The following is a 14,590-nucleotide window of genomic DNA, read 5'->3' as shown; positions in this document are numbered from 1 at the left end:
TTATAACGCATAACTGTAATGCAAGAGCTGCAAGAATTATGTGGGGATTGCAGTTAACTTCACCTACTTTTTGGAGATGTCAATCCAAATTACAATGCTTGAGCAAACTTTAATACAAACGAATCAAGCAAGCAAACCAAACCTTTAACTTACTAGCATAAGAATAACAGCTGTAATGTATTATTATAAAGATAAAGTTATGATCTTGCAATCTATATTTTGTTGTTTAAGTTTAATTTTCAGTCAGTCATAACAAAAATGTTCTTTGCTATTTCAGTCAGACAATGAAAGTGCAGTTGAGGATGACAGTATGAGTGAAGATGGCCTGTCACATGGAGATTCCCGTACTAACTCACGGTCAGACCTCCATATGGGGGCACCACCAGATACCCCTGATGTTACACACCAATCTAGTCCAATAATGCAACCAGAACATGTGTATGATCAACCATGGGGCGCTTCTAAAACAGGCTCAATGCCACAACCTAAAACTCATAAATTTGTCATGAAAAACTTCTTCACACCATCCAAATGTAACCTGTGTACCTCATTAATGGTGGGAATACAGAGACAAGGAACCACATGTTCAGGTCAGTACGAACAGGTTAAAAAAACAAGGGCTGTATCTTGTAAATATGCATGGTACCAAGAAATGGGCTTCTGAAAATGAAGTACAGATCCATATACGCAATTGTGATATTTATCATACAGTTTTGAAAGTATAAACACTGAAAATATTTCATGCTTGGATGTCATGCATGTTTGAATTGAAAGGTTCTTGAAAAACCAAATGAAAAATAAGAAGAACTTGTCCACAGAAGCAATTGTAATATTATCATACAGTTTTAATGGTAAATTAGCCTGGATACCATGCATGTTTAATTTGAAAGGTCCTTGAAAACCAAATCATGTGTGTAGATCACTGAATGATTGACATTTCACTTGTTTAACGACCTTTCACTTGTTAATAAATTTGAATTTAACGAAGTCATGATGTTTGCTTTAATGTCACTTGATGATGTTTGTGTCACAGAATAACAATTTTTATTTCAGAGTGTGCTTACTGCTGTCATGTACATTGTATGGACAAAGCTCCATCAGTCTGTCCTGTACCTGCAGAACAAAGTAAGATTATTATATCACACTATTATTACGCCAAAATACAAGTTTGACGTAGCTAGATATTTAACCTTATTTCATGGATCATTGATCAGAAATTTTATACTTATGTCTGTTCTCAGTAACACATACTACAAATCAAGAGGTTCATATATCCTAATAACTTACTGTAAATCATAATTCACCTATATTTAGTACATGAGCAGAAGTTAAAATGGTTACATGACCATACTCATTCATAATTCATTAAGTTAAGGGATAGGCCTCAAACAATATTGGATTTAAAAATTACAATATCGAAATCCTTGTGTGGCTGTGATTTGCAAAAAACTTTAGAATTTGCTTCTTTACATTTGTAGCTAGTGATAGAGCTGTGTTGGCTTGGGTTTATGAAACACTCCATATATGATTAATTCAATTTTGAACAAATGCACACTTAAAAAAAGGTTTTTAAATGTTATTGAATTATATCTTTGTTTAGTTTGCCCAGTTTTTTCTATACAATGTTTTATCAGCTAATGTGATTCCATATACCTTCAAATACTATACAAAAAGATCAAATATTGCACTATACATTTACTAACAATATGCATATAGTTTATTGGAAAATCCTTTCGGGATATCATTTCATACACAACCATAAGATAACTCTTATTTCAGGATTCAAGTTCATAGGTATTTACATAGAACATAATGCTAGATGATATATATTATATAAGTCAATAGATATATGAAAAAATTGGGGAAAAAATGCAAGTTGTATTTATAAGTCCATGCTATTCAAGGAAAAAATATATACATGATATATGTGGCGAGGGATGGTGGAAGGCATTCTCTGTTAGGGTAAAGAGGGTCAGAGCAACTTTCCACACTAAAATATAATCAATTTCTCATTAATATTACATTATTATGCATGGTTAGTCTTTAAGAAATGGTTTTCAATGCCCTGTCCTTCTTAGATTTTTTTTTTATTATTCATTGTTTTCCTTGTCAATTTCCTAGATTTTAAACTTTTTTTGAAGTATATATATTTTTGTGAAATTCTGTCATAAACAAATATGTTTCTGTGAATATCTTTTGATTCAGTTTTTGTGGATTATGTGGTTAAAAAATATTATCAAATGGAAAAGACATATAAGATACATATGGGTACTTTGATTGAAATGTTTTAAATGTATATTTTGAATAATAATGACAGCCTAATTGTTCAAGAAATCACAAAAACTGATCCATTTAATCTAATTTCTACTAGTTCTGAATTTATATGCATATGGGTTGTTCCATTATAACATACACTAAACCCAAAGAAGGTAACTTGAATTTGTAACTACTTGGTAAAGGGGGGAGTGTTATATATTGTCCATGTTTAAAATGTATACAGTCCTTTATAATAAATTATATGGACCCTTTTTGGGGGGAACCATGTATGTTTTGATGGAACAGTCCTAAGGGGTTATATTAATATATTTAAGAAAGGCTATATTATATGTTGCATGCATTCTGATCCCCTAAATGAAACTATGAAATTACATGCATAGTTAAAAAGAATAATTGATAACAACTTTTTGATGTAATTTCATCTGATGCCATGATATAGTCTTTTAATGTTGAACTGGTTTTGAGCAAACCCAAATCAGTCAATTTTATTTCATCTCTGGCTGCAACTGATTCATTGAAGGGGTTTTATTGGGGGGGGGGGGGGGGGGGGGGGGGGTTCCAATTTTACTGCTCCGGTTACTGTTTTGTTAAATTCCCATATCCTGCTTACACTCTGACTGTTAACCAATTCTCACTTTTTTGTCATTTCTCACGTCCCACTAGACCTCATTTCCCGTTTTCACAACACAATAATTTGACTTTCACGTGTCACGCTTACAAAAAATCAACAATCCCGCCACACGCTTAGACCCCAATGAGACCCACATTGAAGATTTATGCATATTTTACAGCGTTTGATCAACAATTATATATCTTATTGTCAGGTTTCATAGCAGCAAACTAAATAATGGAAAAACTTCCTAACTTCTCTTATTTTTACCAGTTAATAAGTTTGTTACTGATTGTGATGGTTAAACTTACATTAAATGCTTGAGCTAAGAGTAATATAAACAAAGTAAGCAAGCCAACCAAACCTTAAACTACATGCATTAGGAAAATAGCTGTAATTGTTGTAGTATTCCACTACATATAACTACTATTGGTAATGGTGATTAACTGTATAATTAATTGTAGATAAAAGGCCAGTTGGTATAGATATTAACCGAGGTATAGGGACAGCATATGAAGGTTATGTTAGGGTGAGTTATTTAAGTAGAATAGATGTGTAATCATTCTTTTATTCTTAACAATTGTGTTTTTCTTGAAGTAACATCTCATAATACTATTACTGTGTAAATAATTCTGGCATTTTATGAATACAAAAATTAAAACAGGATATATTTACATATATATTTTTGCAATGTTTTTGTGATTTAAAAAAATATAAAAATATAAAGGGAACTTTAAATTTTGAAAATGTTATTTTATGCTGCATCTCATTAAATCACACCAATTTTTCCTTTATCTTAGTCCATCTTTCAATGATAAATACCTTCAAGAATTTCTATATTTATAGGTAAATATAATGTTAGTTTTCTGCTTTGTAGGTGCCAAGATTAGGAGGAATTAAAAAAGGATGGACCCGGCAGTTTGTAGTTGTCTGTGATTTTAAATTATTTTTATATGATACTCTGCCAGATAAGAACCAACCTACTAATGTTGTTCAACAAGTTTTAGATATGAGGTAAGGATATCAGCAAAATAAAGCATCAATTGAAAAGGTTAAATTGAAATTTCCAAAACTTTTCATGTAAATTTAATTTTTGTTTAAATTTAATTTGAATATCTGCTAGTAGAATTTAGAATAAAATAATTTGAATAAATGTAAGATATAAAATCCAAATTAAGATATATTTATTGTTTCTTTCAGAGATGAAGAATTTTCTGTTAGTGCTGTTTTACCCTCAGATGTGATACATGCTAATAAAAAGGATATCCCTTGCATTCTTAGGGTAAGCTTAGATACATGCCAATAAAAAGGATATCTCTTATATTCTTTGGGTAAGCTTGTATATTCATGACAATAAAAGCGATATCCCCTGTATTAATAGGGTGAGTTTAGATACATACCTTTAAAATGTCATCACATGTATGAATTTATCGCATTTTACTTTTGAATAAAGTTAACAACATTGAACAGGGGTACAAGTAGTGAATAATAGTCGAAAATGCAACTAGTTTTATTTGAACATTTTATGAAAGTTTTAATGTTAAAAGAAGAAAATATTTTGTTTTTTTCTTTATTACATAAATGTAATTACTGTCCATTAAGGACCAAAGATTGTAAAGGCAGACATTAACATGTCTTGAGTTTTGAGTCAGTTATAAATGACTATTTGTAGGTGACAACATCAGAAATGAATCCTCCTGGAAGTAAATACCAAGTATTAATGTTAGCTGAAAGTGAGCAGGAGAGACACCGATGGGTCGGAGCTCTGAATGAGTTACACAAGCTTCTACGCAAGAATAAGCTACCATACAAATCTGTAAGTTTTATTGTCATTTTGATCAGGTGGAGCTCTGAATGAGTTGCACTAGAATTATCTCCAAAATTAGTTCATTAATTATTAATGTTACAGAAAGGGATTAATTGATTGCAATCGTAAATGAGTTTCAAACAAATTTATAATTCTTATAATTTAGCTCTAAATTCCGTTTTTATAAAGAGTAAATCATTTGCAAATTATTGCCGTAATTCCATTTACAAAGTAATAAATATTTAATAAGTCTTTCAAAATGCAAATGTATACTTTATATAGATTAGACCATTGGTTTTCCCGTTTGAATGGTTTTACACTAGTAATTTTGGGGCCCTTTATAGCTTGTTGTTCGGTGTGAGCCAAGGCTCCGTGTTGAAGGCCGTACTTTAACCTATAATGGTTTAATTTTTAAATTGTTATTTGGATGGAGAGTTGTCTCATTGGCACTCACACCACATCTTCCTATATCTATTAACACAAAGATTTAAAATTTTTGAATAAATGAATTTAAGAAGATTACAACTGAGTTTGTTTTTCTTTTTTTCTTTCAGGCATTTCAGGCCCAGGAGGTGTATGACAACTCACTGTCGTTAGTCAAAAGTACAAATTCCTGTACAATTTTAGGTGAGTAACAACATGCAGATGTATTTGGGTTGAGTGCAAGCAAGTGTACAAAATGAAAACATTTCTAACATTTAATTTCATGATCCAAAGTGTTCTAGATTTACTTTCTTCAGTATCACTCAAACCTATGTACATGTATTTGAAAGCCAGGAATGTAAAAAAAAACATCATCTAAGGTCAACTTTGTGTCTGAAGGACAAACTACTAGGTAATACTTGATAGCTTCTATCTTAGATTATTGTAATATAGAAACTGTTTTCTAGAATTCATCTTTGTTTGTGGTTAATATGTAATGTAGTTATTAAAAAAAAACATGTTTATGGAATAATTTTCATCAGATTTCACAATGCCTTGAACTTTACCTATCATAAATTATAAATAGTATTAAAATGTAAATGGAACTATACAGTAGAAAATTCTGAATTTAGAAAGGTTGAAACAAGAAAACATTCAATTATATAAAAGATATTTATTCTTCCTGTCTGTATAAAGAGGAGAATTTGATATCACACTTCCATATGACCATGTTACTAAATATGGATTCTTCTTCAACTTCTTATTTCTAAACACGTATCTTTAATGAGCTTTGCCCACTTGGTAATTTAAGTGTTCAGTCGCAGGATAATGGTGAATCAGATGGAATTTTACAGGGAAATCAAAACTGTTTGTCACATTTGGTAAACTTTAATGTTGTTTTTTTTTTTTATTTCAGAACAAAACAAATTACTGATGGGTACAGATGAAGGTTTGTTTGTGGCACAGTTAAACAAAGATGGTAAGTTCAATACATCTGAATATAGTCCCAAGTGATGTGATTATTATTTAATTAAATAAAAACAGCATTCTGACAAAAGCTTTTGAGTATAGAAAAAAGGATGGTGTGATATGATTACCTATTAGACAACTTTCCACCAGAGACTATATGACCTGTATGTAAGCTGCATTCAGACATAGGCTGATGAATAAAAAATACATGGGAGATGGGGTATAAATACCATGGAGACAACTATCAAACAGAGTCCAAAAGAAATCGATGTAAGCAATGATAGGTCATAGTAGAGGATTCATAAATGAGAAAAATCCCTTAAATGTGAAACATTATTGTGTAGGATATTGTTATGATGCTAAATTTATAATTGAACATGAAATCTTTGATCAGGAAAATATTATAAATGCAGTATTTATATAGTATGAAAAAATGTAACGTATTAAAGTGTCACATCAAACGTACATGTAAACAAATGATATCTCAGTGAATAATTAACTTATTTCACATCCTAGAGGAAGAAATAGTTTTTTTATCATAGCTAATAGTATACTGAAAATTTAAGTGATATGATACACTATGTTATCTTTTAATTGGCGCCAGAGTGTTCATTTCAGTATTGTAAATAATTAGATTAATAATGAGTTGATGTTTTTGTAGTGTTGATCAGGATCGGGGATAAGAATGAGAAGAAACCTGTATATCAAGTAGAATTAGTCCATGATGAACAGCTAGTAGTATATACTAGTGGTAAGTTTAACAGACTTTTATATTGTTATTTGTCTAGTGGTTACCATAATTCTCTCAATGGACACGCACCTATGCTCAAATGCAAGCCCTTAGAGATTTGATGTTAATGTAAGATCTTTTTTAAACCACAATCACCACATTTCAGAGATAAAAAAACTTAGACATAAAGAAAAACAATGGACAGGTTACTCAACTAGGGACAGACTCATATCATGTAATGGGGGTTATACTACATCTATGAATACTCTATAGACAGTCTCCTTGATATTGTTATCTGTCAGAGTGAAAGAATAAAAGGAACATAAAGGATGTTGGTTGCTGAAATTCATATTTCATTTTACCAATTTTACCAGAAGTGTTTTTGAAATGCAAATTTAAAAACAACAAAAATAAAAAAATAAAAATTGGGAAAAAATGAACATACAAAAAGGGCTACAAAACATTGAAGATAAGTTTAAGGCATTGAATTTGTTATTATTAACTAACTCAAGTCACAGCTAGCTATTATAATTGTATCTTATATTTGTAATCCGATTTTGCTTTGTGTTGTTGAAATTATTGATTTGAATTTTTCATTTGATCTTTACAGGTAGACAACACCATGTAAAGATAATACATCAGTCGATACTAGACGGACACGAAGGTGATCCAGTTAAAATTCCAGACACCAAAGGCTGTAGTGTGTTCTGTGTAGGATTTATACGTCAGACTCAAAACTCTTGTCTCTGTGTTGCTATTAAAAGAACTATACAAGTGTACGACCTTATATTAACCAGACAACGCTATCGAAAGGTCAAAGACATTCAAGTTCCGGGACATGTGCAGTTTCTAGAAATAATCAATGATAGACTTTGTGTAGGATATCCATCTTGTTTTGCTATTTATAGTGTACAAGGGGATGCAGCACCAATGGGTAGGTTTATTCCTTCGTTTAAATATAGAGATTGAATAATCTATCACAACATTTATATGTACATTTAAGAGGTATCTGATGCTTGCTGCTATGTTTAGCAAAGAAAAAATAGATGATAGGGCAATATGACATAAAATTCAGAATTTATTTTATTCCTTGTATCAAGATGTAAAAGGATTGATAAAGTTTATGTTATGGTACTATTACATATTTCTTCAGCCTTTTGTATACAGGTTTGTCTGTCCATGTTGTTATGTCTGAGAAATATTTGTGAATTTGTTTGAAGTCTAAATCCTATTGTAATGTATTCAGCAGTAAGCTCTTTAAACACCCAGATTATTATTGGGAAACATATTACAAACATATTTAAATAAACATAAAATAGAAGAGGAGGTATGATTGGCAATAAGACAACTCTCCAAAAGAAACCAAATGACACAGAAATTAACAACTATAGGTCACACAGTTCCTTCTTGAAATGCAATTTGAAATCATTTGATTGATATGTGATCCTAATATTAGTAAGATTTTCACAATACCTTTAATTAATGGTAACATGGCTACATATTTCTATTATAGCTTTACTGAACACAGAGGACCCTAGTCTACAATTTCTTGTCCAGACACAATTAGATGCACTGCTGGCAGTACAGGTGTCTGAATCAGAATATTTTCTAGTGTTTAATGGTAATTATTTATATAGTGTAACAATCTTGTTCTTCAATTGAATGGGAAACAGGGAATGTTCAAATACATTTATTTGATTGAGATTACCTGACTGACTCTTTTTTTAATTGCTGACCCGGAACAAAGAATAAAAGATATAATTCTAGGCATGAAAAAAATCCAGTTGTTAACAAAATGGTGTTATTCCATAATCAAAATGTTTGCATGAAAAAAATTGAAAAAAAACCACATCTGATTTTATGTAATTTCAAACACTTTCAAGATTTTTTATGAATTTATTTGACATAATAAAGGTTTTTTTATATGTTGATATTAACACTAGTGTGTGTTGTGTATTTCAGTATTAGGTGTATATGTAGACAATAATGGTAAGAGAAGTAGGACTCAAGAAATGATGTGGCCAGCTCCACCCTTGGCATTTGGTAAGTTAACATTTCATCTTTCAAAATACAACAATATAATGAGAATGGAAATACATTAAGTGCAAATAAATAAATGACATATACTATCTCTTTTTGTTAAATGAAAAATGAAAACAATTTTCATGTTTAATAATTGAGACTTCCTTTTTTATTTTCAGCCTATTATGAACCATATCTCCTGTGCTATTCTGAGAATGCTGTTTTTGTATATAATATACAAACTACTGAATGGATACAGACTCTCAACTTAAAAAAAGTATGATTTTATTAATGTTGCTGCATAATTATATGAAATGATAGTGTGTGGTTTTTTTTTTAACTTGGATGTAATTTTATAAATTTTTAACCTGAAGGTGATTTTCGTGTGTAATGAAATTGGCTGTTTTTATCTTATTATTAAAGAAATCAGTTTTGCTGAAGCATCAAATGGAATACACATTGTAGCTTAAAATTCAATTATATGTGAGCGAAGGCTCAATTTTTTTATTTGTAAGTATACTCTCTATATCTGCATTATATTGTTTACTTTCAGACAAAACCTTTATGTAAAGATGGTTCTATGAATTTGTTCACAAACCTTGACTCACAACATATAGTCTACTTCAAAAATATTCACCTAGGTAAGATAATACAACATGCATTTAAGTATTTATCTTTATCAAATTATTTTCTTATGTGTTTAGGTTAAACAAAATTTTCAATTTGAACAAATAAGTTGGTGGTTCACTCCTCCAAAAAATACTGACTAATATGATCAATGACAAGGTCACTATGTTAAACACACAGACATTATTCTGCATTAATAATCCTATTGAAAGATAAGTTAAGATACTGAAGTTGAAAGTCTTGATGCAATATCTATTACTCCTTGCTTATGGGTTAGGGCTATTCCAGAAAAAAATGTATGGGGGGGGGGTTGGAAGGCAGTTTTTGTCAGCACCCGCCACCCACTCAATTGTAATTGAGAATTATAGTGCATAATTGTGTGAAAAGTTGCTCTGATACCCATCACCCATGTATTATTAATACAATGTGCCTTCCAACCCACCCATACATTTTTTTCTGGAATAGCCCTTAGAAATCTGGGGCCATCTCAAAAAGTCTTATTGTTGAATTTTACTAAAATTGAATTTGCAAAATGTCACTTATATATTTGAGTTATAGCTACATTGACATATTTTTTACTGTTCAAACAAACATTTCAGACCAATTTAACAGTGGGATTGAGTTCAAACATTGTCTCATTCTCCCTGTGTTGAAACATATAAATCTGAATGCTTCAAAGTGTATAAATGTAAATATAAAACCCTTACACAAGTAAGTTATGAATGTTTGTTAATTTGCAGAAGAAGACAAACTTAACCTGTCAGAAATTTTCAAGAGCAAGAGTGTAAATAGAAGCAAAAGACGATTCTCTTTCAAAACAAGAGATGATCAGAATGTTAAAGGGTAAGAATTCTTGTTAGCTCACACAATATGTTTGTTTGATCAATTTGTGATGGTGTTGTAGCATATGGGAAGGTAACATCATTTGACAAGTGTTTAGCGTCTGGCGTATAAAATTATAATCCTGGTACTATTTACTTATGGGTTGGATAATTTTATGTTGGAAGTTTGAAATGTTTGATTTTTTTTTACCAGAAAGAATTGGTGTATGACATTCTTCTTAGCAAGACTGGACCAATCAGTAGCAACTACAGAACAATCTACTCTAGACTATATTTTTATAAGCATGTAGCTGTTTATGTTTAGCTTTGAATGTTAATCATTATTTAACAACAGTTCAATGTTGTTCTATTTATAGCAGGTCATAACTCAAATAAGTAATAAATCAGCATCTATAAAATACAAAACAGATAATGATAAAGATATATTCTAATGAAATTAATATATGTAGCTATTAATTAGTAAATATGTTACGGCTTTTCCAGAAATATCTGTTTTGAAGGCTTCTTTGACGGTCTATAAGTTGTGTGTGTCCCACACCGAAACTAAGCTTGTACTGTCTGAAGGCATTCCTATAAGAATATTGCTTGGGTCAGATTTTATAATTGTTTGCAATATGAAATAAAATTATATGTAACCCCTCTAAGCTTATCTTTTTCACACTTATTTCTGGAACAGCCATGAACTGAACTGAACTTTGCATAGGAAAGAAACTATTTACTTTTATCTCATTCTTCTGCAGCCAACATACTTAATGAATTCCGTGATATCAAGATCTTCTTACCATCTTCGCATGATAATTTGATATACTTGCATGATAAACAAATAATTAGTGTGCCAAAGCTAGCATCGTATAAACATGTAATCTGTTATATGAGACTATCCTTCCGTTGTCCAGTTGTTAAATCAGTGTGGTCAGTTTGACTGGCAAAATGGAGTAATTGACAATTGGTAATATTTTGTCTAGGCAGGAACGACGTTCTCGTGAAATTTCTGGACCAATGTCGTTCAGTCATGTAGCACATATGGGACCAGATAGTTTTCACACCAGTACTCCAGTACTTCCAGTGCAGTAAGCTCTCTTTCTTATCATAGTGGGCCAGTCACATTGCTATGCTTCAGTGAACTCTGCATGTCCTGCATGAACGATTCCGTAGTGCCCATTACATTATAACCTGCTAACCACCACCTCTTGTACATGTATATCAGATAATTAGAGTATAGTAGTATAGATATATTTAGTATTATTTTTGTTTCTATGTATATATTGTGTGAAATTCTGTCTTTTTTGCTTATCACATATATTTAGCGTCAACAGATTTTTATGTGGGCATTTGTATACATAAAATATATAGGTTATGGATATAGCAATTTTGTGATAAAAGGAATTAATATTTCCTCATTTAAAAAAAGGTAATTTTCTTAGACCACAAAGTTTTGCAAGATTCATTTTTAGCAACAAAAAATTATCCTTTCATCGTATATTTTATAGCAATTGCATAATCGTTGAACAGCAATACTTCATAGTATACTATATATTGATGGATATACATGTATATTTACGTTTATATATACTTTATATCTATTTAAGTGGAGATGTGATTTCATCGTTTAGCCAAAGGTTGCCTTTAGAAAATTTGTACTTTGTTACACATTTAGATTTATGGTTTACTTATACCCACAAAGTCTACAAAAGTTGATGATGATCATGGTTGCTTAACATGTCCAGTGGCAAATATTTCATGCATGTACAGGACGATACACAGATATTGATATCCTACGAATAATTATGTATACTTAAATTAAATTAATGTAAAAAATTTATGTGTTTGCATTATTGTAAAGGGACTAATATTACATAAAGGACTAAATGCAGCTGGCCCTTTCACAAATTTATTAAAGGCAGGTTAAAGCATAGTCTTCACTAAGGAGCAAGCATTACAACAGTTAAAATGCCGTCTAATTCACAACACAGCTTTCAGTCTGCATGAATATATTCTATGCATGCTACATATATACAATCTGTTGTTAAATTACTTTTACTATATTTCTAAGGTTAGGAAATACTTGTAATTTTAAAATTTAGGTACACTGGAGTTTGGATAGTAACTTTTGTAGATTTGGAAAAAAACAGGCTGTAGAAAATTAGTTTGTCATTAGTTTTTCTTTTTTCATACATACCAGATTATTTTTAAGATGTTATAAAAAAAATTTTTTTAGATAAACAAAAATTCCAATATTTCTTCTCAGGAAATAATTCAAAATGGCTAAGTAAGCTATTAAATTTTTGTTGTTGAGCAGAATGGAGTATTGTCCTCAATAATGAAACAAAACATGATATGATACGAAATTAATTTTCTCTTTCTAGGGCAGACAGACGATCAAGAATTATTTCTGGACCAACAAATTTCAGTCATGTGGCTCATATGGGTCCTGATTTGGGACTTCAGGCATTGATAGAACTTCCCAAGGTATAGGAAAATGTAGCTTGATTTAAACCTCTCAGCATTGTATTTAAAAAATACACCAATGTACTTCACAAATTTCAAAATTGATGGTACATAGCTTAGCAGATGTACATTGGTAGATTAGACTCATAATTTGTATTTATCAACTGCACATGTACAAATATTTAACATTTTGTAGATCATAGGAAATATCAACCGGAGTAATTTGTGTAAATGTGAATATATAAAGCAAATCACCAATTTTAAATATCAATGACAGTATGGATTGGAAATACATCATAAAAAAAATTTCATTTAGAAGAATAACTTTTTTTTACAATTTTTGAAATTTAGTAAATGGTGTTGAATATGTTCCTCAATGGTTTGATAATAACCTTCTATAAATAATCCTTTATGACAAACAACAAGGTATTATTTAAGAATCAGAAGGATACTAATATGTATTTATTATTTTATAGAATCAACCTCAACCAGAGGCCTCAGGAGGGAATGATCCAATCCCACAGAGAGTAAGAAGTATGTTACATCCTAGCATGAAAACTGTTCAAGAAGCTCATACAAGGGGTGCACAACACAATGGTAAATAGGATGTATTGAATCATGTTTTTTATACAGGGTGTTCATTTATTGGGAAGGAAATACAACTTATCTTGAAAATCAGTTGATGTTGGTCAGGGTATTTATAAATTTTTGGAAGGTGAACCTGTTCCTTGAATATGCCAGAAATTTACTTCCTGTTTTTCAATACTGTAAATTCAGGCATTATTAGGTGCATTTATAATTTCAAATTGAAAGAATAAACATAAACATGAGATTAATTATTGTGATTTCAGAAACATGCATAAAGATGTGTGAATCGGATATCAGAATGCGAGTTCTTATTATTGTGAAACTGTTTATGTAAAATTTTCTTATAAAAATCTGGCGGTGAATTCTTTATAAACTGTATGTTGAATGAACAAATATATTATATCCCCCTTTTCGAATGAATTACTGAATAGAATGACTTCATATTTTGTCAGTAACAGGAAAGGGATGAATTGTGATCAGTAATTGTTTATAAGATCTTTCAGATACATATAATTAGGATAAGGTGTACTTTACGCAACATGTGTATTACATCACAGGTTTTAAATTGAATCAAATATTTTGATTTAAGTACAGAATGAAGCTTACGAATTCTATATTTATTTTAGGAAGTGCTCGTCCTATTTCAACTGCATCTGACAGTCCAGATCTAGGCCATGACCGAGCATCTTTAGGAGAGAGTACATCTTCAATGTTTGAGGTAAGACAATAAATACACTATATCAATGTCAGATATATTTATGACAATATAGCTAGTACATATAGGTCAAGTGGAGATAGGCATGTAGTATGTGGGTTCCCATCCTGTGTGCTGATACTCTTAGCTTTGTTTGATGCCAGTTACAGCTGTTATCATAATGCTAGCAAGTTAAAGGTTTGGTTTGGCTTGTTTGCTCTGTTTGTATTAATGTTTGCTCAAGCATTGTAATTAAAATTGACATCAACAAACAATGAAAAGGCACAGTAAAACTTGCATACTTTATATTTAAATTTGATTGGACATTATCAAATGATAAAATTTACCGCCCACTAATATTGTTTGTAGATGTCAATCTTGATTACATTGATTGAGCAAACTTTAATGCAAACAAATTAAGCAACCCAACCAAACCTTTAACTTGCTAGCATTAGGATAACAGCTGTAAGGTCTATGTGTCAATCAGATTATGATATCTTTGAAATTTGTCTGTAACTATATGTTTCAAAGCTTTCTAAATGCACTATTAAAT

General features: G+C 30.7%; 1 protein-coding gene across 5 annotated transcripts in view; it reads left to right on the top strand.

Moving 5' to 3' along the window:
* Positions 1 to 14,590, top strand: part of LOC134710175 (serine/threonine-protein kinase MRCK alpha-like) — a 51,957-nt gene that overhangs the window by 28,066 nt on the left and 9,301 nt on the right. For 4 of the 5 annotated variants that reach the window (XM_063570396.1, XM_063570395.1, XM_063570397.1 and 1 more), the window contains 19 exons: positions 278 to 590; positions 1,054 to 1,125; positions 3,352 to 3,416; positions 3,765 to 3,901; positions 4,088 to 4,169; positions 4,560 to 4,703; positions 5,249 to 5,321; positions 6,034 to 6,096; positions 6,748 to 6,837; positions 7,427 to 7,750; positions 8,330 to 8,437; positions 8,779 to 8,859; positions 9,018 to 9,115; positions 9,392 to 9,479; positions 10,206 to 10,308; positions 11,273 to 11,377; positions 12,674 to 12,776; positions 13,232 to 13,352; positions 13,970 to 14,061. In XM_063570396.1, the coding sequence (XP_063426466.1) occupies positions 278 to 590; positions 1,054 to 1,125; positions 3,352 to 3,416; positions 3,765 to 3,901; positions 4,088 to 4,169; positions 4,560 to 4,703; positions 5,249 to 5,321; positions 6,034 to 6,096; positions 6,748 to 6,837; positions 7,427 to 7,750; positions 8,330 to 8,437; positions 8,779 to 8,859; positions 9,018 to 9,115; positions 9,392 to 9,479; positions 10,206 to 10,308; positions 11,273 to 11,377; positions 12,674 to 12,776; positions 13,232 to 13,352; positions 13,970 to 14,061 (2,262 nt within the window). The remainder of the gene's footprint in view (positions 1 to 277; positions 591 to 1,053; positions 1,126 to 3,351; positions 3,417 to 3,764; positions 3,902 to 4,087; positions 4,170 to 4,559; positions 4,704 to 5,248; positions 5,322 to 6,033; positions 6,097 to 6,747; positions 6,838 to 7,426; positions 7,751 to 8,329; positions 8,438 to 8,778; positions 8,860 to 9,017; positions 9,116 to 9,391; positions 9,480 to 10,205; positions 10,309 to 11,272; positions 11,378 to 12,673; positions 12,777 to 13,231; positions 13,353 to 13,969; positions 14,062 to 14,590) is intronic. The other variant, XM_063570399.1, reaches the window with a different exon arrangement.

Source organism: Mytilus trossulus, chromosome 3 (genome assembly GCF_036588685.1).
Source record: "Mytilus trossulus isolate FHL-02 chromosome 3, PNRI_Mtr1.1.1.hap1, whole genome shotgun sequence".
In the NCBI taxonomy this organism is placed as follows: Eukaryota; Metazoa; Mollusca; class Bivalvia; order Mytilida; family Mytilidae; genus Mytilus; species Mytilus trossulus.
This window is presented reverse-complemented; position numbering and strand designations above follow the sequence as displayed.